Raw genomic sequence first — 24,042 nt, forward strand, 5'->3', positions numbered from 1 at the left:
CAGTACTTGAAATTCCTTTTTACTGTTAAATTCGAATAAAACTTACACAATTTTGAATATCATGACATTCAAATGTCTTCTGAAATTTAAAATATTGAGATATTTAACATAATAAATTTTTCATTTATAAGTTCTTTATATTCTTATATTTGTGCTATATTTTAAAAATTACTAGAAATAGAAGCACATGCTCTTTAAAATTAAAGAGTTAATATAGGTTTATCATGAGATAGCAATTTATAGCGATCCTTTTTCTTAACAGATTGAAGAAATATGGACACCAACACCAAAGTGGTCACCAGCACGCTTTGTACGAGCTTTCTTGCCTTTCAGCTTCTTTTTCACTTTGTAAGTTACTGGTTTTCAGCAAAAGTTTCTCCAGGTTATAATAATCTCAGCCTTGAAAAGAAGATTGAATGGAACTCAAGGTAAAACAAACAAAAATCTAATCAACTTAAAGAAAAACTAGTTTTATGAAATAAATAAAAACATTTTTAGAAGTTTTTCAAGCCAGTATGGTGGTGTACTCTTGTAATCCCAGTAATTGAGAGGCTGAGACAGGATGGGAGGTTTGAAGCCAACCTCAGCAAGTAGTGAGACTTTCCATCAGCATGGATACCACCAACACCAAAGCAGTCACCAGCATGATTTGTATGAGCTTTCTTGCCTTTCAGCTTCTTTTTCACTTTGTAAGTTACTGGTTTTCAGCAAAAGTTTCTCCAGGTTTTAATAATCTCAACCTTGAAAAGAGATCGAATGGAACTCAAGGTAAAGCACATCCTTTGAGACCCTGTTTCAAAAAAAAAAAATAGGACTTGGGGTGTAGTTTAGAGATAGAACTCCTCCCCCAAAGTTTTTCAATTAAAATATAACAAAATTCAAGGTCATTCTTTATTTGACCTGAAAAATGAAAGACAAATAGATCTCATACAAGAAAAATTTTAAGAATTCTAATATTGAAAGATGTTAGGAAAAATTTAACTTTCTAGGGAAGTATGGAAAGATTTAGTAGACTCCAGTTAACTGGAAGTTTGTGGTTTTGCATATTTCCCAGAAATCTAATCTTTGAAGTAGAAAACACATACTCTTTGGCAATGATAACAGAAGAAAACATGGAGCCAGGCGTGGTAGCGCACGCTTGTAATCCCAGCATTTGTGAGGCTGAGACTGGAGGATTGCAGTTTGTGGACAGCCTCAGCTACTTAGAGAGGCCCTTTGCAACTCAGTGAGACCCTAAAAAATAGGGCTGGGGTATAGCTTGGAGGTAGAATGCCCCTAGGTTCAATCTCTAGTACCAGAAAGGAAGGAAGGAAGGAAGGAAGGAAGGAAGGAAGGAAGAAGGAAGGAAGGAAGGAAGGAAGGAAGGAAGGAAGGAAGGAAGAAAGAAAGGAAGGAAGGAAGGAAGGAAACAAACATGAGTTCTGAGTAGCTTGTATGTGGTATCAGCTAGCTCAGTCAGACCTAGATCAGTTAAGCTCTACAACCAGAGGACATAGTATATGACCTGCACATTTGTATTTTTTTAAATGAACCTTTCATTATAATTTGGAACCCTCTAGAATTTCTCTTATTAAGCAATTCTAAAGTAAAACTTCCTTTTACTATTTAACAAAAGCAGCACCAAATTTTTTTTTAAAAAGGAAAAAGAATTAGTTTATGGATGAAAAAATCTGGAGTTTTCATTGGCCCTTTGCAAGTTTTGTGTGTGTTTGCACAACTAAGTCTCGCAAGAGTTCAAATGCAGAAAAACTCTGACTTCTGCTTTTCTTGCTTTAGAGTATTTATGCGTCTAAACATTACAGCAGCCATTTGGATATTTTTTATTGTTGTTATTTAATTGAAGTTAATGCTAACTATAAATTTATTTAGTAAGTCTCAAACTTGTGACATTATTCTTCACTGAAATTTTCTTTTAAGATTTAACAACTTCTGCCCATGTCTAAGGATTTATTTGAGAATGGCCATATTTGACCTGGAATCCCTTGTCTTTCAGCCAAATCATTTTTCAGGCATTTACTTTTATAACCCAGAATGAATTGTTTTCTTTTGCATTTCACTCTGATATGTATACTTCAGAACTGCAGTACTTTTAACCCCCAAACCAAGAATTATTTTATTATATCTTTTTTTTTAAATAAGAGGTGTAATTTTTCTGTCTAAACACCAGCACAAAAACATTGTCCAAATGTGATATATCAGAGATATCATTATTTAAAAAACTTTTTCTAACATTTGAAGATGGAATGATGGGAAAGGCAGGGGGAGGGAAACATTCTTTTATTAAATTTTGAACTATTTTTATTTCCTTTTCTCTGTGGTTAGGATGGGTAAAGGCATTTGAATCTTGGGTAGATCTAATGCAAAGAAATAGGGAGGGTAAGGAGAGAGAGAAAAACCATGATGAAAATGAAATGATGAAATTGCAAAATATTGTCTTTTTGTTCTTATCACTGGCATTCTATGATTCAAGAAATTACCATTTGGTAAACTGAGTTTCAATTTGAAGAAGGAATCTAGGATAATATAAGATTCATTTAATAATTCAGATGGTGTTTTTTTTCTTTCTCTTTCTCTCCCTCGCTCCCTCCCTCTTTTTCTGTCTAACTTACTCATGCTTACTCCAGCCTGTTTACATGGAATTTAAGTTGTGAGGTAGAAGTACAAAGAAGGGGAAAATGGGGCTTTTAAAAATAGTAAAATGTGTATCAATGTCTTAAAATTCTGCCTCCAGTCCTAAAACATTCACATCAATACAACATACAGAATTTTCTCTAGTAACCAGGAAAGAGTCTTTCCTATTTGATGGTCTAAGCCATCAAATAGGAAAAGGACAAAGGAAAAATATTGGGAAAAATGTACACTTAAAAGAAAATAGTTTAATTATTAGTGAGAAATTGTACTTAGTTATTGCTTTTTCTGAAAACATATCTATATATATATAGATAAGATTTACATATTATAATTTTAAAAAATGAATTTATATCCAGTTGCTTACCCATGGCATAGAAAGTCCTATTGTGTTCAAATATTACTAATTTTTTTTTTTGTGGTACTGGGGGTGGAACCCAGAGTCTTTCTACCTTTGGGCTATACTCCCAGACCTATTTTATACATAATTTGGAAACAGGGTCTCACTAAGTTGCTGGGAGCCTCAATAAGTAGCTGAGGCTGGCTTCAAATGTGTGCGATCCTCCTGTCTCAGCCTCCCAGGTGCTGGGATTACAAGTGTGCGCCACCACACCCGGCTTGAAATATTACTAATTTTTAAATCTATTTCTTAAAATTTTAATTTTTTGTCTGTAAAGCTATATAATTTCTACTGTCAATACTCAAATTACTTGTTTAGATTAAATTAGTAACTTTAAATTGCTATTCTAAAAATTGCTGTTCTAAAAATGGTTATTATTTTTTTAAAGTGCTATTTTTTTAAACAAATACTTTTTCAACTCTTTCTATTTAGGTGTTTCTTTTTATATGCAGAGGAATGTGCTTTTTGCCTTGCCAGGAAGCTGATTATAAATAATAAAATGTGAAATTTTTAATAACAGAAAATATAGATTTTTGGAGGCAGTATTGGGCTTGAACCCAGAGGCATTCTACCTTTGAGATACACTCTCAGCCCTATTTTATTATTTATTTCTGAAATAGTCTTTCTCTAGGTTGATGAGTCTCACTACTTGCTGAGACAAGTCCTTGCATCTGTGATTCTCCTATTTCAGCCTCCGAAGTACTGGGATTACAGACATATGTCACTATGCCCAGCTTGAAAGTGTAGACTTCTACAAGATACTGTATGCTTACAAGGTGTTTGTTCTTCCTATTCAGTATGGAAAACAGGAGCTATTTGACAACAACAAGTAATATTTAATTTTCTCTGATGAAAAATATGCCATATCTGTCATCTGAGGGAAGTAATGCTTCCTACTTACCATAAGACATCTTGGCAGAGAAGGGCATCTGAAACCTGGATGTCACTCATAAAAATAATTTTTCAAAAGCAAAATTTTTGACTCAAGGTTACTAAACACTAAAACAGGTTGGCAAGAGAGACTTTGTTTTTCCTTTCATAGAATTTTCTAGTGGCAGCAGAGACCTGTCTTATTATTTAGATGGAGTGTTTTACTTGATATCAAAGACTTTACATTTTTATCCTGCTGTGCTCAAATGGAATGCAGGTGTTCTTGGCATGAAAATTCCAGGCTTTTAAACCACATAAATTGGGTTAATTATTCACATTTCAGAGTGATCCTCTAGTATTACAAAAGATTCTTTGTCAATCACTAAATTAATAAAAATCTTTATTAAAAGATTTGGTTTAGCATGGTATATCTAGTTATATCATTTATTAAATCAAGTATATTGATTTTTTCCAGTTACAATGAAATTTTTAATAACAAACTTAACAATTTATCTTATTTTTATAGACTTGGGGTCAATGCTGTATAAATTTATTCATCCTTTATTCTAATAAAACTGCATTATTTATAAACTTCTAAGTAACGACGTGATAAATATGAAATTGTTAGGTTAAAAAAACTTTATTGTGTGGCTAATTACATAGTATCTTGTATAGTTCTATAAGTAGCATATCATAAAGCTTGAGTACTGGTTGAGTCATTAAATTATTAGCAATGTTCATAAAAACATATTTTCCACCTAAACCTTTCTATAAAAGAAAACTTGACCTAGATCTTTAAACATTTTGCTTTCATTTAGAAACATATTTTTGTATAATTTTATGGTCCTCAGTTTTTCTATTGGGAAGTGTTTTCATAACAACAATATAGAAGCACTAATAATAGCTGCCCTTGGCTTTGCACAGATTTGTTACAGGAACCAAGGCAATGATGCCTGTGAATAGACATTTAAAACTGGAACCTCCAAGATAATCTTCATGTCATGGCCCATTGACATTTTTTTTTTTTTTAATATGAAGCTGGTGAAGGCCAATGGATTTGGATTTCCAGCTGACCGGAGCAGGCACTCCCTGTAGTGATGCTGTTGGGGATGGAGCTCTCCCTCCGTGGAGGGAGAAGGGTGCAGGATAGAGGCCTTAACTACATCATCATGTATATTCTACTTTAGAACTTTTTTATTTTTTGTGGTACAGAGGATTGAATCCAGGGGCATTCTACCCCCAAGCTTTACCTCCAGCCCTTTTATTTTATTTTATTTGTTTTGAAACAGGGTCTTGCTAGCCTTTGAAGCTGGCCTCCGACCTACGATTCTCCTGTCTCTGCCTCCCAATCACTGGGATTACAAGCATGTTCCACTGTGCTACATTAGAACTTTTAACCAAGAAAAGATGTATCAGCTTTTTTGTTTGTTTGTTTTGTTTTTTTGTGGTGCTGGGGATTGAACTCAGGGACATTCTACCTACAAGCTACATCCTGAGCCCGATTTTTTATTCTTTATTTTGAAACAGGGTCTCACAAAGTTGCAGATGGTCTCACTAAGTATCTGAGGCTGGCCGCAAACCCATATTCTCCTGTCTCAGCCTCCCAAGTACTGGGATTACAAGTGTCTACCACCACGCCCGGCTTTCACCAGTTTTTTAGCACAAAACCTTAGACCTTGACATTCTTCTGGTTATTCATTTCAATATAAAGTTATGGCCTAAAATTTCTAAACGGCAATTTTGTATTATTCACTCAGATGTACATCAATTCTGTATTTTAATGCTTTGAGGTATAACTTTTTCAGAATGTTAACTATTTTACCAGAATGAGTAAAAGCTTATTATAAGGGAGCTAAAATATTTATAATGTGTTTTGTTTTGTTTCAGGGTAGTTTCTACATGCCATTCTTTGGTGGTTGGGATCTTGGGCCTGTACATTTTCTTTTTTGATGAGGCTACTAAGTCTGATCCACTTTGGTAAGCTTTTCTATCCAAGTTGGTCAATTTGATTTATATTTTGATATAAATTATTAACAAGAATGTCACTTTATTTCAAAATAGAGCATATTGATGATATATTATTTATTACAAGTTTTATATTCAGGCTTATTTCAATATTGTATTAAAGAGATTTTATATTTGAATACAAATAATGAGGTTCACTTTGCCTTAGTATTGCAGTTATTATCCAAAACAAGTAAGAATACGATAATAAGGTAAATAAGAATTCTGTGCTAATGAGTCAACCTAAGTTACTGTAAATACTGTTTTGAGAAAAGCTGGGTCATTATGAGATAATTGAGTCAGCTGGGTAACTATTTAAGACTTTATATTTAAACTTGTGTTTGATATGAAAGAGATGATATAAGAATTATATATGTCCATGTGAGAAGATTTTAGCTATACAAGAATTACTAAAAACTATGTTTGGCAATAATAGAATCTTTTATAAGATGGTTCCTTTTGAAAATCTTAAACATCATTCAAATGGCAGATACTTTGCCAACTATATTTCCTAGAACTACATAAGGAGGCCTATAGCTCAGATTAATTTCAGAGAAAAGGCGTGTTTTGTGGAAGCACTGCATTAGAATGTGTGGTAATTATGGGCTCTCTTAGATGTAGGACAATTTAACCAGGTCTTTTGACCACTGCTGTTTGACTATAAGGATTTTCATAAGTATTATATTATTATTGTCAGGATTATATTAGTTGATGAATTTTTATTGGGAAAATATTTTTCAAAGTGAAATTAATTATACAAATTTATTTCCTTGGTCATATTTTTATATCTGCCTAGACAGTTTCTGACTTTCCCAATTGTTTTTTTTTTTATTTTTATTTTACAAACATGATTGTCAGAAGAATCAGTTATTTTGGGAAATAAATTTTATAAGAAAGATTTGGTTCATTGGTCACTTTACATTGTTAAGCATTAGCCTAACAAAATTTGATAATTTTTTATTTTTATCTTCAATGTCATGATTTATTCTAAGTTCAGTTTTCCTAAGTCACACTTGTAATTTAAAATTTATAAAGAAAATATGATTTCTACTAAATATTTTGATTTGCTGTTTGGCTATTATCAGTTTTATTTTATATTAATTTTGCCAGTAATTAATATTACAAATTAGATAAAGGTCCAAGTAGGGCAAAAGTGTACATTCTTGACCTATGTGAGAATGGAAACATCAGGGCTAAAATACCTTAACTATTTCCTAATTGTATGATAACAGGCAGATCCCTCTCTAGTCCTCAGAAGAATGCTAATAATAATACTATACTATGGTACCTTAAAATAAGAGGTGGACTAAATGATATTTTAAGGTATTTTGAATCTCTAATTCAGAATTAGGAATATAAAATTGTAGCCTCTGGAATCTCACTTGAGTCCTTTTGCAAAGAGATTATAAGAGAATACATTCATAAGTGTTAGTAAAATTTTAGCATATGTATGCATGGGTGTATATATAAAAACACATATATAAAGTTATAGTTACTTCTATAGTTAGAAGTATTATCTAGGCTAAAACAGTTCTTTAAGCACTTAGGTTTATGATAGGATCTGGGGTTGATAGTGAGACAGTGTTCATTCACTAAAATCAGTTATATTGGGCTTTTCAATTGTCCTCCAAATTTATCATAAATGCCACAGGTGCTGTGGATGATGCCTTCCCCATTTAAAGCAGACCCTATGCTGTGCCCTGGATTAGGAGATCGTGGAGACAGCTCTCAAAACATAGATTCAGAAAATGTACTGGGTCTCTTAGTCATTTTCTGGACCAGCTTTAGGTGTTTTAGGGTATCTCAGTCTAGTTTTTATCCTGAGTTGATGATTTATCTGGAAGGAGATTTTGGAGGCTGGCTTGAGGATAGAGTAGACTTCATGAAAAGTATAGGCAACAAAAGATCTCTTGATTAAATTCATTCATCTTGGACAGGAAACCTGCAAGGGAATGTGGATCCAAGTTATCTTGGGGACAGCATAGGTCTGGTAGTGCCAGTACCACCGGGAATACCACATTTTTGCTAAACTGTGACTGTTTTACAATTTATATTGAAAATGACAACTTACCACTTGAAAAATCTATAGAAATCATTTCAAGCATATTTATTTACTTTTTAATTTTTTATTGGTGCATTGTAGTCATACATCTTAATGGGATATAAGATGGTGGAGACATACATGCACACATAACCCAATTAGCCCTTTAAAGTATATTTAAATATCAATAGAAAAACAGTTCTCATATATAATCCACATGCTTTAAAAAGAATTCTTTTAAAAATATTTACAGGGGTGATTCATCAGTTTCAAGAATGAATATTACAATTGCTTCAGGCTACCTCATTTCTGGTATGTGATATTTAATTTATTGTCTGTTTCTTTTTAAATTACTCATGGAATTATGCAAGGACTATATAGTTTATGTTTTTGGTTTATTTGAGAAATGCCTTTTAGGATCTGTACAAGAGAAAATAATACCTGTGGTGGCTGTAGAATATTAAACACATTCTGGTTCTCACTGAAGATTCAAGTTGCAGAATGGGACGTCAAACCACTCAGGCTCAGACCTTTTGTTGTTGTTAACAAAGGTTAATAAAAGGTTCTTAAAGATTCTTTTCATTATAATTATTGGGAAGCTGATAAAGTTTAAGCATCAGGGTACCTCACTTGCTAGGGCCTTTAGAATGTCTTCCATCATGTTTTGGTAAAATTTGCAAAACTAAGTTGTTTTAGCCATAATCAGTGAAGTTAATGGACTCTTTCTTCTCCATATCCCCTTCTGTTACATTTCCTCTTATGTTGCATGGGGCTGGAATGGCTTTTTTTACAATGAGGTCAAAGGAAGTTAAGTTGAAAATATGCCATTTTAACTGCAATTTGAAAAGACATTCTGAATTATCTTAAAAAAAGAAATAGCAGAGCTATGATTTGTACATTTATGTAGAAACCCTATTTAGTAATTTTTAAACTTGTTAAATAACTTAAAGACAATCCAATAAAAATAATGGGAATGAAACAAAAATGAGGAAGATAAATGGCTTAAATCAATAGAAAATTTTGTGCCGATAAAGAAATGAATTGTTAAAATTAATTACATTTTATTAAAAGAAGTAATTTAGTAACCGGAAGAGATAAATTTTGAAAAGAAATAATGAATGGGAATTTGGATTATTTGATAGCCCAATTAAAAAATGAATCATGTGAACACGTTGGGAAAAGATTTGTTCAGTAGACACAAAATTATGTCATTTACGAGGATAACACAAAATCCATTACATGCCACATGTACTACTTAATGAGTGCTAAGTTTGAGAATAGTCACTCCTCAGGAAATCTCGATTGCAAGAAACTTGATTAAGGTTTTTCCCAAATGAGATAGCAATCCAAAAAACTTACAAACAAGAAATATAAACTGAAATTAACTTTTCTAAATCAAGCTGAAGGAAAAATGAGTTCATTTTTACCTCTATCTAGAACACATTATGAAATCATTATCATAGAAATTGGTGACCAGTGGGTGCACAGCCTAAATATGTAGGGAAAATAAATGTATTTAGAGAAGGATATCAGACAATTATCAATAATGCAATATTACTTTGCTTGATTTTCATAGTTGTGGCATTGGTTTCTCTCTAAAATTTATAATTTGATTTCTCTTTCTAAATATTCATATCTAGTTTCATAATAGTAATTTTTACTTTTAAGAATAGCCTCTATATTCTACAAGTTCTGGCTCCACAAAACTTGAATATTCCCCTGGTCTCCCTCCATGATAACCATTTGTTTCTCTGTCTACATTTCATATTTAGACTCTTGGTGAGGAAAGTAATTATGTTAACATTTTGAGCAGTTTATATTTTGTTAAAGTGAACTATTTTCTGAATCATGATATTTAAACTCAGGACCTTTTAAAAGAAGAATTGAAGCCTTGATTTCTCTCTTGGTATATCTTTTAATAGTCATAGTTTTGAGTGATTTTTTACTATTTTAAGTTAATATTTAGTTACAACCATTGTTAATTAAAATTTTTTGTTGAATTTGTGTTTAAATGAATTGGTCATTTTGTACCTTTTCTATCATTATTTGTGATAAAAATCAGTAATTTGAACTTATTTTAAATTTATTTTTGATAGTACTTTATCACCAGAAACAAGTTACCATTTATACTTTCAAGAAATATTATGTTACAAATTATATGCTGAGTCCTGGTTTAGATTCTCAGGGTACAGAGATGCCCATAGCTTGGCCCTTGTCCTGGAAGAACCACAGTGGACTGGGTGATCCAGATATAGGGGTAGATACTTTATGAGAAAGGGTAACTGGGCAAGCTGAGAGCTAGAGCAAGGGCTGTCTGAGAGGACTGTGATAAGTTGGCAGGAGAAACAACTAAATACATTTGAAAAACAATACAATATAGCTTTCTTTCTATGTAATGTCTTACTTATTTTTCCTTTTTACAGATTTGATGATTCTCATTTTGTATTGGAAAGTGATTGGCGACAAATCTTATATAATTCACCATTGCACGGCACTGTATGCATACCAATTTGTAATGGTGAGTGTCAGGACTTATAGTAGCCTAACCAGCAGACCAGATTGGGAATAGGGATTTAAGGGTAAACATAAATCTACACGTACAGTCTGATTTTTAAAGTCCATTTCCAAGTGCATTCAGGGATTGTGTTTGTGCTATGTTATTTTATTAACTAAAATAATAACTTTACATGTGTGTCTGTATTCATGTGTTTATTTTATTCATAAACTTTGAGATAGGCAGATGACCCTAATTCCTTGATTTTCCACTTAAAAAGTTTAGGATTGTGTAACCCTAGATATTTGTCTTTCTAGATGTGTTTATGACTTAACAGCCAAGATGTGTTTGTGACTTAATAGCCAGGGATATGTATAGAGATTCCTGTATATCTAACTAAAACATATATTTTCTGTTTAATCCATGTATAATTCCATGTACATGCATAATTACATTCAGTTAGGCTGGATCTGTAAGGGACTCTTGCTCAGAGATTTTATCAGAGTTCCAAGGTGGGGTCTTGCTATGGTGACCAGGTGAGCACCGACTCCTGAGCTCAGGTGATTCTCTTGCCCTAGCCTTCCAAGGAGCTGTGGCTAGAGATGCACGCCACAGTGCCTGGCTGAAGATTGAGGTTAATATAAAATTCTTAAAACAAATATCGGGCACTTGAAGCATATTAAATTCTATTTCTAAAATTATGTTTAATGCATTTAAATTTATAAAGTAGCCACTTTATATCCCTTGTATGTTTGTTAGGTTTCTCTACAGTAATTATTTTTCAGCCTAGATACAACAGGCTCGGGATAGGTATCTGTGAGTAACAGAAATAAACTAGAATTTTATGAATTTTATGTAGTAGATATGGTATGCAAAGTCATATTTCTGTTTTAAAACTTACAGGTAACCTCTGGATTTTTAATCTTATTTGATATTACTAACATACTTATATCATTAGATATTTATAACTCTTAGGAAGATTTTTAAAAATTCCTTATAAATGTAAACTAAGAGTTTTCTGTTTCTGTTTTTATTGACCCACACAAAAAATAAGTTGATTTGGCATCATTTTTGCAAGAATTGGATATATTGAAAAATATCAAAACCTCTACTATTTTCTAATTAAACTCACAAATCTAAATGATTAATATGCATTTTAAAACTTTGCTTCTTTTAATGTATATGTAAATGCTTATGAATTAAAAGGTATCTATACTCACTTGATTTTTCAAAAACAGCTATTTTTGCTGGCTTTTCCTACTACTTATTTCTTTTTCTTTTTTAAAAAAATTTTAATAGATCATAAATAGTTGTGAAATATAGATGACTGTCATTTATAAGTCTTAGGTATTTGATATACAGACACTGTTTCCTAGGCACTTTTGCTAAAAAGACATACGAGCTGACAAAAACCAGTTAACTCTGGGAAGAATATAAACAATACCAGTTTAATATCAGCTGCAAGTTAGAAGTATAGTCTCTGAAAATGAGTCCTAAATAATCAGTGTGTATGAAAAGAACATAAACTGGTGAGAAATGATAGGTCACGTTCCTTCTCCCTTCCTTCCTTCTTCCTTCCTGGGATTGAACCTAGAGACACTCTACCACTGAGCTACATCTGCAACCCTTCTTGTTTTATTTTGAAACATGGTCTCTCTAAATTCCTGGGATGTTGACCTGGCACTTGTGAGCCTCTTGCTTAGCCCCCCTAAGTTGCTAGTATTACAAGCATGTACCACTGTGCCCAGCACTTACATCCCTTTTAAAAAATGTGATCAGTGGGAACTGCTGTTCTATCTTGGCTGCTGAAATAACAGGCTTGGAAAATGGCTGGTCATGCCTGGATTGGCAAGTTGAATGTTCAGTTATATAAGATAAATGCTAGCTTTTCTTTGGATGTTTATGTCTTAAAAAATCAAATGCATGCTAGAGTTTTTAAAAAGAAATTAACAGTTGTTTTATGGAGTAAGTTGATAAAAGAAATTCACTGCAAATTTTTTTCTAAATATAATTACTGGGGGGAAGAGGGACAGTCCGTAATGTACATGATGTACATTCACAAACATATCAATTTCAATCACTAAGCCAAACATGAGAAAGGAGGGAGGGGGAGAAAATGTGGTTGCATTAGGGTAAGGGCTAAAGTTATGTGTGCATATATGTCTCTAACATCTTGTTATCATAAGATGTAGGACTACAGTGCACCAATTAAAAGAGAAAGAAAAATGTGAAATATGAGAATATTAAAAATAAATAGTAAAATATTCCTGCTCTTCAAAAAAAAAGATGGTTACTGTTTTGATATGTCTTTCTCTGTTCTGTTTTACTGTGAAATAAATTGATCTAAGGTATTCATTTTTAACAAAACAAAATAGAAAGAAATAGGTGAAATAAAATGTTGATAGATACAGAGATCCTGTGTTAGTTACAGATCCTACATTTACTTGTCGAATATAATAACCTTTCTTCCATGCAGTACTCTCCCAGTCAACTTTGCATTTTAATATTCTAAAGGGCTAACAAAGTGATCAGTATTATTTTGTGGTATAAATGGCCATGAAATTCTTATCACTTATGAGAATTGGTGTTTGGCAAACATCTGATACTTTTGCAACCATTTAAATTGTTTTCTTAAATGATTTTGTTGTTCAAACTAAGTAAAACTTAGAGTGATGAATAGAAGCATGTTCCCTGTAGGATTTTAACATATGTCCTACTGATGAAATAGTTGAATAGAAAGATTCTTTTGGATTTAGCATGTTTTAGGTTATGAGGAGGTTATATAATGTTTAATCACTATTTTTACACTTCTCTCTGCTATATTTACTGGAGTTTTAAAATAGTTTTGCAGAGTAATTTAGAGCTTAAGGGGTTTTCTTCTGCCTCTACAGAGGAGTAAAATTCCCATAGCATTTCCCCCCTGATATCCAGCTTTTAGCTGAGTCAGGATATTAATGCCAAGAAAAGCATGGCAAGCTGATCTTTCATTGTAAGAGAAATGAACAGATCTGCGCTTTAATGGCTTATTTTTAAGGATAATACACCTTTGTTTCTATACTCTTTCTGACTTCTTTGGCATACTCTTTTTTTGCCTACCTTGTGAATCATCTCCTCTCTCCAATCAAATCATGCCTATAGACAATGAGTTATGTTACATTTGGCAAATATGTAAACTTGAAAATCATTGAGTATGTATCCTTAACCAGATCTCTGGAATCTGATCAGTAAATCATTCTTCTGTAACTTAGGAAGAAAATTTGTGTTCCAGTGGGTCTTTGTTCATTTATTTAAGGGTATTAGGGTGCAGACTGAAGCCTTAAATTAGGTGAGAATTTCTGGGTTTTGCTTAATGCTTTACCCCAGCATCTATGTTTTAAAAATGTTTTGTAAAGCAAATATGTATGAATTGAGCTAGGTATGGTGGTACATGCCTATAATATAAGGCTAAGGCAGGAGGATCAGGTTTGAGGATAGCCTCAACAAGCAGCAAGACTCTTAGCAACTTATTGAGACCCTGGTTCAAAAGAAAAAAAATGAAATTGGGCTGAGGTTGTAACTTAGAAATAGAATGCCCCTGGGTTCAATCCCCAGTATCCCCCACACAAAATGTTTTAAGTAGTATTAAAAATGAAGGATTTGTTATGTCATTTATAGTAAAGTTGTAATTTATAGTAGGAGATAAGCATTAGGAAAACATTTGTCTTATGTATAGTCTAAAAAAATGTCGAGAGCAATGCCATAAAATAAATGCCACTCGTGAACAATTTATTGTTAACAATATTAGAAAAGAAGAGTTCTTGTTTTAAAGGGATTTTAATATTACTGCCCAATCTCAGCTATACATAACTACTTTTCTTCCATTAGGATAGCTTAAAAAAAACTTTAGGTAACTATTATAATTAACTATTATAGCAACATTTCAAAATATAAAAAATTACAAAAATTAACTAGGTTGGTTTTAAAAATAGCCACTTAATATAGCTTATTAAAGTAAGACGCAGCTGGGTGTGGTGGCGCACACTTGTAATCCCCGCGCTTGGGAGGCAGAGACAGGTGGATCGCGCAGGTTCGAAGCCAGTCGGGCTGACTTAAGAGACCCTGTTTCCAAAAATAAAAAAGTATAAATTAGGTCTGGGAGGAGTGTAGCCCAGAGGTAGAAGGGCTTCCAGGAACTTCAGTACCACCTAAAAGAAAAAAAATTAAGATGCAATGCTAAGAACTGTGATTTCTATTTCTCACTATATTTATAGTCAGTAAACCATATTAAATATTTAATCAATGAAAAATAGTTATAAACTCAAGTAACTTGTTATATATTTTCCTCTATGGGAATAAAAGATTTTTAACTTATAGTAATGAGCAATAGACTGGCAAGTAAGGTTTGGGAATTGTTTTTTTTAGTATTTCTATAGATTAGGGAAATATATAAAGCACAAATATACAGGTAGTTATAACATTTATTACTAGTTGAATGATTAGTCAATGGCAATAATGTTGCGTGGTCATTTAAAAATATATGCATTATAAGTTTACATTCATATACATATACGTATGTGTATTTTGTTTTGGAGTTTGTTTTTACCTTTCCTGTTTAATAGAGAATATCTGATATAACCATTTCTATAATTTCTAAAAATAGCAAAGTTTCTGTAAGTTCTTCTTTTGGTTTAGGGGTTCCAGTCCCACTTTACCTTTCTTGTTCTTTGGTAACTGTATCACCTTCCTCTTTGGTCACAAAACACCTCTTTGCATTTGTATAGTAAAATCACCTTATCAGAATTGTCTTCCTTTCTTTACCTAAGCTTGCTTGATTTTTTTTTTTTTTTTTTTTTTTTGAGGTATTGGGGATGGAACCCAGGGGCATATTGTACTTCCTAACTATACCCCAGCCCTATTTTTTTTTTTTTTTTTTTTTGGTGGTACTGGGGTTCCTGGAAGCCCGAATCCCTTCTACCTACGGTATACACTCCCACGGGCTACACTCCCAGACCTATTTTTTTTAACATTTTTATGTGGAAACAGTCTCTTAAGGCAGCAAGGCTGGCTCCGAACCAGCGCGATCCTCCTGTCTCCGCCTCCCAAGCGCGGGGATTACAAGCTTGCGCCACCACGCCCGGCCCCAGCCCTATTTTTTATTCTTTTTGTTGTTGTTGTTTTGCAGTACTGATGATGGAACCCAGGGGCATTGTACCTCTGAGCTACACCCCCAGCCTAATATTTTTTTAGTCTTACTTTTTGAAACAGGGTCTTGCTGAGTTACAAAGTGCCTCACTAAGTAGCAGAGGCTGTCTGCGAATCATGATCCTCTGCTCTCCACTTCCTGAATGCTGGCATTACAAGTGTGTACTACCACGCCTGGCTATTCTTTATTTTTAAACAGAGTCTCACTAAGTAGCTGAGGCTAACTGTGAACCTATGATCCTCCTGTGTCAGCCTCCCAAGTACTGGGATTACAAGCATGCACCACCACGCCCAGTTAGCTTGCTTGGTTTTTTGTTTTGTTTTGTTTTTGTTTTTTTGTTTTGGCAATACTGGGGATGGAACCCAGGGGCCTTCTACTTCCAGGCTATACTCCCAGACCTATTTTCTATTTTATTTGGAAACAGGGTCTTACTAAGTTGCTGAGAGCCTCACTAAGTAGCTGAAGTTGGCTTTGAACCTGTGCGATCCTCCTGTCTCAGCCTCCCAAGTGAGGGGATTATAAGTGTGTGCCACCACGCCCAGCAACTTGCTTGATTTTTTAATCCTATTTTCTTTTTAGTGCCAGAATAGAAAAACAATTGATAGTTTGGAGTTGGTTTGTGGTGATAAAACAGCTGTCAGCCAAGAAGTTGCCATCTAGTCTAGTCAATATATTGTTCTTAATTAGGTTTTCTCAAAAAGCAAGTTTATCATATGGTTCTGGAGGCACCTAGAAGAACCAAATTCATAGACAGAAAATAGGACAGCACATTACCAAGACCTGCACAGAAGGATTAATGGGGAGGCATTGTCTACTGGCTAGGGTTGCAGTTTGGGGATTTGAAAGCCTCCACTACCTGGAGATAGTGGTGGTAGCTATAGGATGAATACACTTACTGCCACTGAATTATATAACTTTTAAGTTGTCAAAAGGATAATTTTTTTATGAATATCTTACCACAATAAAAGTAAGAAAAGCAAATTTATCAAGTGACAAAGTTAGGAAGGAGAACTAATAATATGTTGAACAGTGTATAACATTTTTAAAAACTTCATACTAGGTGGGAGCAGGGTGTGCATGGGGTGGGGAGGGAAGCTCACCAAGTGCTATGTGCATGTGTGTCTCATCATAATATATGACTAGAGTGTGCCAGTAAAAATTAAAAGAAAAACTTCCTACCAGAACAGTAGGTTGAAACAAGTAGGTGGGGCTTAATAGTGATACCTTTTGCATTTAGGTTTAGTAATATGTAGGAAAGAAGAATGACCCGGGAGTGGTAGGTAACCATATACTTCATTGTACCAATAGTGCATCACATCTGCCGGAAGAAGCTATTTCAACTTAAGACCATTGGGGATGCATAATATCTACTTGAAACATGTTATAGTTTGCCTGGTCAGACCACACCCAGTGTCCTCATTATCTGGAGTCCCTAATCTTGCATATGTCTAGAGGAGAACTGCCTAGGAAAGGCAGCCAGTTAACTGTAGAGGGGAGATTAGATTACATAGGTCTTGTATTTTGACAGACAATTAAAGGATTTCCAGACATGTTAGCCTGGAAAAGATGAGAAGTCAGGGGACATGCCGGCTTTGAACTGTCTCTAAAAATGTGAAAGGACAAATAAGTGGAAAAGGGTTAGACTTATTCTGGATTGATTAAGATGTTGGAACTAGGACTAATGGGAAGGTAAAGTTGGGTGACTTGGAACTAAGAGAGGTGGAGGGTAGGAATAGGATATGTATCATGAAAATTTGTGATTTCAGTTTGGGAACTTATATTTAAGTGTAAGGAACTTTTAAAATACTAACAAATTATCATTCATTGATAAATTAGTAATACCACATTAGTTTAGGGAATGAAAAAATATTGTATTAATTTCTTTCCTTTTTTATACTCCTTATAAAAAATTCTGACTTTGTAGAAATTTGAGGTTTAGTAAATATAACATTTTCTGGGTCTGATTCTCCAGAGATAACTACTGATGTATGTTCTTACAGTTTCTGTAGTTGTACATTAGTTTTTCTATATATTTATGCCTTTTTGAATTTTCCAAGAGAACTTTTGAGATAGATGGGATTTAATCTCAGCCTTTAAAATATGCATATTTAATTCAATTGTGTGTATTTCCCATAATTTTGCAATCCATTCATCTGTTGATGGGGACCTGGGTTGGTTCCATATTTTGGCTATTATGAATTGTGCTGCTATGAACATAGGTATGCATATGTTGCTGTAATTCTCTGATTTCAATCCCTTTGGAAAAATACCCAGGAGTGGTAGAGCTGGATCATATGGTGGATCTATTCCCAGCTTTCTTAGGAATCTCCACATAGATCTCCATAGTGGCTTAGCTAGTTTGCATTCCCACCAACAGTGTAAAAGTGTTCCTCTTTCCTCACATCCTCGCCAGCATTTGTTGCTATTTGATTTCTTTATGCTTGCCACTCTGACTGGGGTTAAATGGAATCTCAGTGTAGTTTTGATTTGCATCTCCCTGATGGCCAGTGATGTAGAACATCTTTTCATGTATCTATTGGCCATTTGTATTATGGGAAATACACACAATGGAATTCTATTCAGCTATAAAGAAGAACAAAATCATGTCATTTGCAAGAAGATGGAAAGTCCTGGAGAGCATTATTATGTTAAGTGAGATCAGCCAAGCACAGAAAGAGAAGGGACATATCTTTCCTCTAATATGCCCAAACTAGGGAGCATTGGGGATACCAGAGGGACTCCAGGTAATGGAAGGGAAACTTCAACAAAGTTTGAATGGAAAGATAGGAGAGAAAGAAGGCTGGACTTGATTAATGAGGGTCTACATCCAAATATGTGTAAAAGCATGAGTATAGCATGGATACCCTGGACAATCACTGTTGGGGGGAGGGAGGGAAAATGGGAGTGGGGGAAGGGCACCAAGTACAGTTTAAATGTATGCCATTTATTTTCAATTAAAAATGTGTTAAAAATTGGGCTGGGGGAGTAGCTTGGAGACAGAATGCCCCTGGGTTTCATCCCTAGTATCACACACACACACACACACACACACACACACACACACACACACAAAGAAGATGAAACAAACTAAAGGAAAATTGATATTTTCATGAATAAAAAGTGATTTGTATAAAAAAATGCATATTTAAGCCAGGTGTGGTGGTACACGCTTGTAATCCCAGTACTTGAGAGAGGCTGAGACAGGAGGATCACAAGTTCTTGGCTAGCCTCAGCTACTTAGTGAGACCCTGTTTCAAAATAAAGAATAAAAGTTAGGACTGGGGGGTGTGCCTTAGAGGTAGAATGTTCTGGTTCCATCCCCAGTACTGAAAAAAAAAAAAAAAAGCCTATTTTGATTTGCAGACAAAAAGAAAGAAAGCTTCTTAGGCCCCAAAACATGAGGAAAAGACAGGGGGAGAAGATGTCAGCTCTTCCTGGGAGATATTCTGGAATTGGGATGTCAGGGTAAGGGATTTGCACGAGCACAGTTCGGTGGCACATTTGGATGAGTAAGAGGGGGGCCTCCTGATCGATGAAGTGAAAAATTCCAGTTCACCAGCCTTGAATTTTTACTTTCCACAGAACAATTGTAGGGTCTGTAGGTCAGAAAATAACTTGATCGAATTGGCATATTAGAAAGATAATCTGAAGCTGGGCGTGGTGGCACACACTTTTAATTCCACTACCTGGGAGGCTGAGAAAGGAGTATCGCAGGTTCTCTGCTACTCTCAGCTACTTAGGCCTTCCTTAGTGAGACCCTGTTTCAAAAACGAGGCTAAAGGTATAGTTTGGAAGTAGAATGCCCCTGGCTTCAATCCTCAGTACTGGAAAAAAAAAAAAATCTGATGATGAGATGCAAGAACATCGGGTGGGGGAGTGCGGGGGGAGGGCATCTTTCAGGAGGTGATTGACGTGGCTGACAGTGGCTGCAGGCTCTCTGCTGGAGGTCGGGGAGAACTGTACACTAGAGATCCATGCAACACCACTGTGTGGCTTGGGCTTCTCACAGAAAGTTGTGTTCTGAAAGGCAGCTCTCAAGAGTGATCATTGTAGGACAAGGCAAGGCATCTCTTGGCCTCGCTTCTGAAGACTCAGTAAAATCCACTGCATCTTGCCGAGTGAGTGGCTAAGGGCAGCCAGATTGAAAAGGAGGGAAGTAAGACTTCACCTCTTCAGTGCAGGAACATTATGCACTTGGAGCGAAGGGAAGGGATGGATGGTGAGCGTTTTCATAAGCTCTCTATATCTTGATTTGTCAGTGTTAGTGATTATCTTTTGGGGGGAGAGGAACCATTTTTATTTACTTTTGATTATCCTGTCAGCACCTACCTCCCTAATTTTCCCAATGTCTTTACTTTAAGGATTAAAGGGAAAACCTAGGCTGGTTGGACAAGAGGGACCTCTTGCTTTATGCAAGTGACTGGGGCGGGGGGAGCACCAGCTAGTCTTTTGAAAACATCTAACTACCCTCTCCAGTCTTTTGCCTCATCTAAACTGTGGAGACTTCTTTAAAACATTGTAGATATGAATAAAGCATGAGAACGAGAGACAGGATGGTTTAGCAGATAAGAACTTGGGCTCAGAAGCAAACTGATCTGCCTTAGCACTGTAGGTAGCATTGCTGCCGCCGCCCCTAACCCTGATAGACTCCTTCACCTTCCTGAGCCCGTTTCCCAGTCTTGCTAATGGATCTGCCTCACAGAGCCATCATGTGGATTAGGCAGCATTACACATGGATTGTTCAGCACATAATAAACACAGCTTTGCAAGATGCTTAGAAGACAGCATGGGGTCAGAGATCCCTTGAAAAACCAAACTGACTAGCCTGGGAAAGTAAGTCCATTGCTCTCATTGCACTCACAGGCAAATAATTGTTCTGTTGTGGTGGAAAGGGATTTAACTCACACCTGTGAAGAAGGAAAGATAAGAGGTAAGGTGGTGCTTGGACACCAGGTTTAACCCAGGAAGTATGGGCCAGGTACTGTGCTGGGCTTTATGGATATAATAGTGGATGAGGCATGGGAAATAGAGATATGTGGAGAGATTTCTGGAGACAGTTGACCTAGGTAGGAGTTACAGGATCAGGAAAAACTTTTCTAGAAGAAATGTAGCCAGTCCTCCTTGATGATCCTGTAGGATTTGGTGGGGATGTTTGTAAACTTTCACTAACCCCAGTATAGGGAGTTAGGCTTTTGGGGCATAAAGATGTTGGAGCCGGGTGTGGTGGCACAGTCCTGTAATCCCAGTACTTGGAAGGCTGAGACAGAAGAATTGCAGGTTCAAAGACAGCCTCACCAAGTAGTGAAACTCTTGGCAACCTAATGAGACCTTCTTTCAAAAACAAAAAATGAAAAGGGCAGGTGTGTAGTGTTGTAAGAATTGTTAGTCATCCACTTTGAGGCCACCTCAGTCCAGCTTGGGAAGGGCACAAACTGCTCACTCAAGTGGGAATTGTTTGCACACAGAAAAGTTTCCAAGAACCAAATGGGACCCATAACCAGGGACCCTGACTGATGAACAAAGACCCTGACAATTTCCTTATTTACCCTTTCTTCCCTGACTCATCTGTGACTACCTTGGCATAATTCCCCCACTCACCCCATGATTGCTTTGCTATTTCCTGTGATTAATAATTTCTTACAATGTTTTGGTTATAACTTTCAATGAAAGCAAGATACCAGTGGAAGGACGGCAGAAATAGAGACAGCTCTCTCCTCCCTGGCCTCCCCAGCTGCCATGTTGACACTTTTGTCATTCACGTGAGAGAAAACTTCTCACCAATCAATCAGCATCAAAGCCATTCGCTACAGTGGAGCTCAGAGGTAGAATGCCCCTGGATTCAATCTCTAGGACTGGAAAAAAAATACATTATACATACATACATACATACATACATACATACATACTTATATGTATATATTATTTAAGTTAAATATATATGATTTGTATATTAGAATTGCATATACCAACCTCTCACCTTGATATATGTTGGAATAATTTATGTATATTCCAGTCACTTGTAGAGGGCCTGTTGAAACACAGATTGCTGGTCCTGGCCTGAGGATTTCTGATTCCGTATGTCTGGTCTCCAGCCCAAGAATACACATAACAAGATCACAAGTGATGCTGTGCTGGGCTTTGGGAACCTCACTTAGAGAACCACTGGGCACAAAATAAGAGAACAAACCATTGTTTGGGAAGAGGAGAAAGAAATTAGAAGGGCCAGGATGCTATGTCCAAATTTTTATAAATTCAGGAGAATGTTTCTTCAAGATGTGGAGTATTACCATGTTGGCCCAAGAAGGTTGGATGAAAACAAATATTTTATTTGTATTAGTCATTCTTTCACTATTTAAAGGATATCATAAATTTAGGTTATGTCTGGTATTAATTTGGTACCTTGGTTTAGTAGTTAATTTTAATTCTATACCATTATAAAAGGAGTTGGAAGAAGTAATCTTTTAAACTGTAAAAAGTGATTTATTCGTTGAATATTTTATGAATATATTTTATATTTTTAAACTTAAAAATAGAAAAATTCAGAATCATCAAGGTTTATTTAAGACTAATATTTTAAATGACTTTGGAGTATCTGTTTTAAAATATTCTGGATGTCATAAAATTAAATTTTGGTAGTGGATCTCATTTTGGAAAAAACTATTTATTTGAAAGACACAGTAGGTAATTTAGCAAGGATTTTGTGAGGAGGTACTGGGACTTGAACCCAGGGGCATTTGAACTCTGAGCTATACCTCGAGCCCTATTTTACTTTTTATATTGAAACAGGGTCTTAGTAAGTTGCAGAGGGCCTAAGTTGCTGAGGCTGGCTGTGAACTTAGGATCCTCCTGTCTCAGTCTTCCAAGTACTGGGATTACAGTTATGTGCAACCACACCTGGTTTAGCAAGGATTTGACCTTAGAAATACCTTAGCTCATATTTTGAGAAGTTTGGTCTGTCATATCCTCTAAACATTGGACATTGTTACATGGAATACCGTAGAATTAAAACAGCTAACAAAAAAAAAAAAAGAACATTTTTGTTAAGAAAGATAGACTGGAAGAAAAGATGCCTTTAACAAAGGGAAAACAGACAATGTTATAATTGAGAAAATTTATCTTTATTGTATACATGAGCTCCTCATAATGAGAGACCATACTAATAAAATATTTGTTAGATTTTAATATTTGGTTTAAGTAAAAATCTTACTAAAATAACATTTTCCCTGCATTTAAAAAAATCACTCCCAGAGTCATGTTCTAGTCATGAACTATTTTCAAAGTTCTCTTTTGGCTTATTCACTATAAAAGTTATTTTATTTTTTATCTTGTTGTGGTTCTGAGAATTGAATGCAGGTGCATTCCTTCTTTTTAATGTGGTACTGAAGATGGAACACCCCCCCCCCCCCCGCCGCCAGGGGCATTCTACCTTTAAGTGACACCCCCAGCCTTATTTATTTTTATTTTTATTTTTTATTTTTATTTTTGGTGGTACTGGGGATGGAACCCAGAGGCTTTCTACCTCTGGGCTATACTCCCAGACCTATTTTATATTTTATTTGGAAATAGGGTCTCATAAGTTGCTGAGAGCCTCCCTAAGTAGCTGAGGCTGGCTTCAAACCTGTGCAATCCTCCTGTCTCAGGCTCATAATCGCGGGAATAACAAACATGCACCACTACACCTGGCTAGTCTTTATTTTGAAACAGGGTCTCTGCAAAGGGCCTCACTAAGTAGGTAAGGCTATCTGCGAACTGTGATTCTCCTATCTCAGCCTCTCAAGGGCTGGGATTACAAGCGTGTGCTACCACGCCTGGCTCTCTTGAATACAGAGACATTCTACCTCTGAGTTACATCCCCACCCCTATTTTATTATTTATTTATTTGTTTGTTTGTTTATTCACTATTTACTTATTTATTATGGTCCTGGGGATTGAACCCAGGGGCATTCTACCTCCAAGCTACACCTACAAGCCCTATATTTTATTCTTTATTTTGAAACAGGGTCTCCCTAAGTTTTGGAGGGCCTCACTAAGTAGCTGAGGCCTGGGATCCTCCTGTCTTAGCCTCCCAAGTCCTGAGATTATAAGCATGCGCTACAATGGTCTTACTAAGTTGCTTAGAGTCTCAGCTACTTAGCTGAGGCTAGCTGCAAACCTGCGATCAGCCTTCCAGGTACTGGGATTACAAGAGTGTGCTACCATACCCAGATTACTACAGAATTTAACTATGGAGGGAGAGAACAGAACATTTTAACTTTCTTATCCTAGTTGGATTATCTACAATTGAACAGTGATTTAATCTTCCAATTACTTCTTAACTAAAATATTCCAACCAAGTCTTCTGGACAAACTCACCTGATCTTTGGAGAAGTCGCCAATTTTTTTTTTTTTAATTAAAAAAGCATACAAGCTGGGCATGGTGGCAC

At 35.4% G+C, this 24,042-nt stretch overlaps 1 protein-coding gene across 1 annotated transcript in view; it reads left to right on the forward strand.

Moving 5' to 3' along the window:
• Positions 1-273: 273 nt before the first annotated feature.
• The window catches only part of TLCD4 (TLC domain containing 4), a gene marked incomplete at both ends in the record, with an annotated part of 35,227 nt that continues 11,458 nt past the window's right edge, over positions 274-24,042 (forward strand). The window contains 4 exons of the mRNA XM_080692813.1: positions 274-428; positions 5,786-5,875; positions 8,197-8,255; positions 10,367-10,461. Coding sequence (XP_080548939.1) covers positions 274-428; positions 5,786-5,875; positions 8,197-8,255; positions 10,367-10,461 — 399 coding nt within the window. The remainder of the gene's footprint in view (positions 429-5,785; positions 5,876-8,196; positions 8,256-10,366; positions 10,462-24,042) is intronic.

The sequence above is a fragment of the Muscardinus avellanarius genome (assembly GCF_963383645.1).
Source record: "Muscardinus avellanarius genome assembly, chromosome: 3".
NCBI classification, from domain to species: domain Eukaryota; kingdom Metazoa; phylum Chordata; class Mammalia; order Rodentia; family Gliridae; genus Muscardinus; species Muscardinus avellanarius.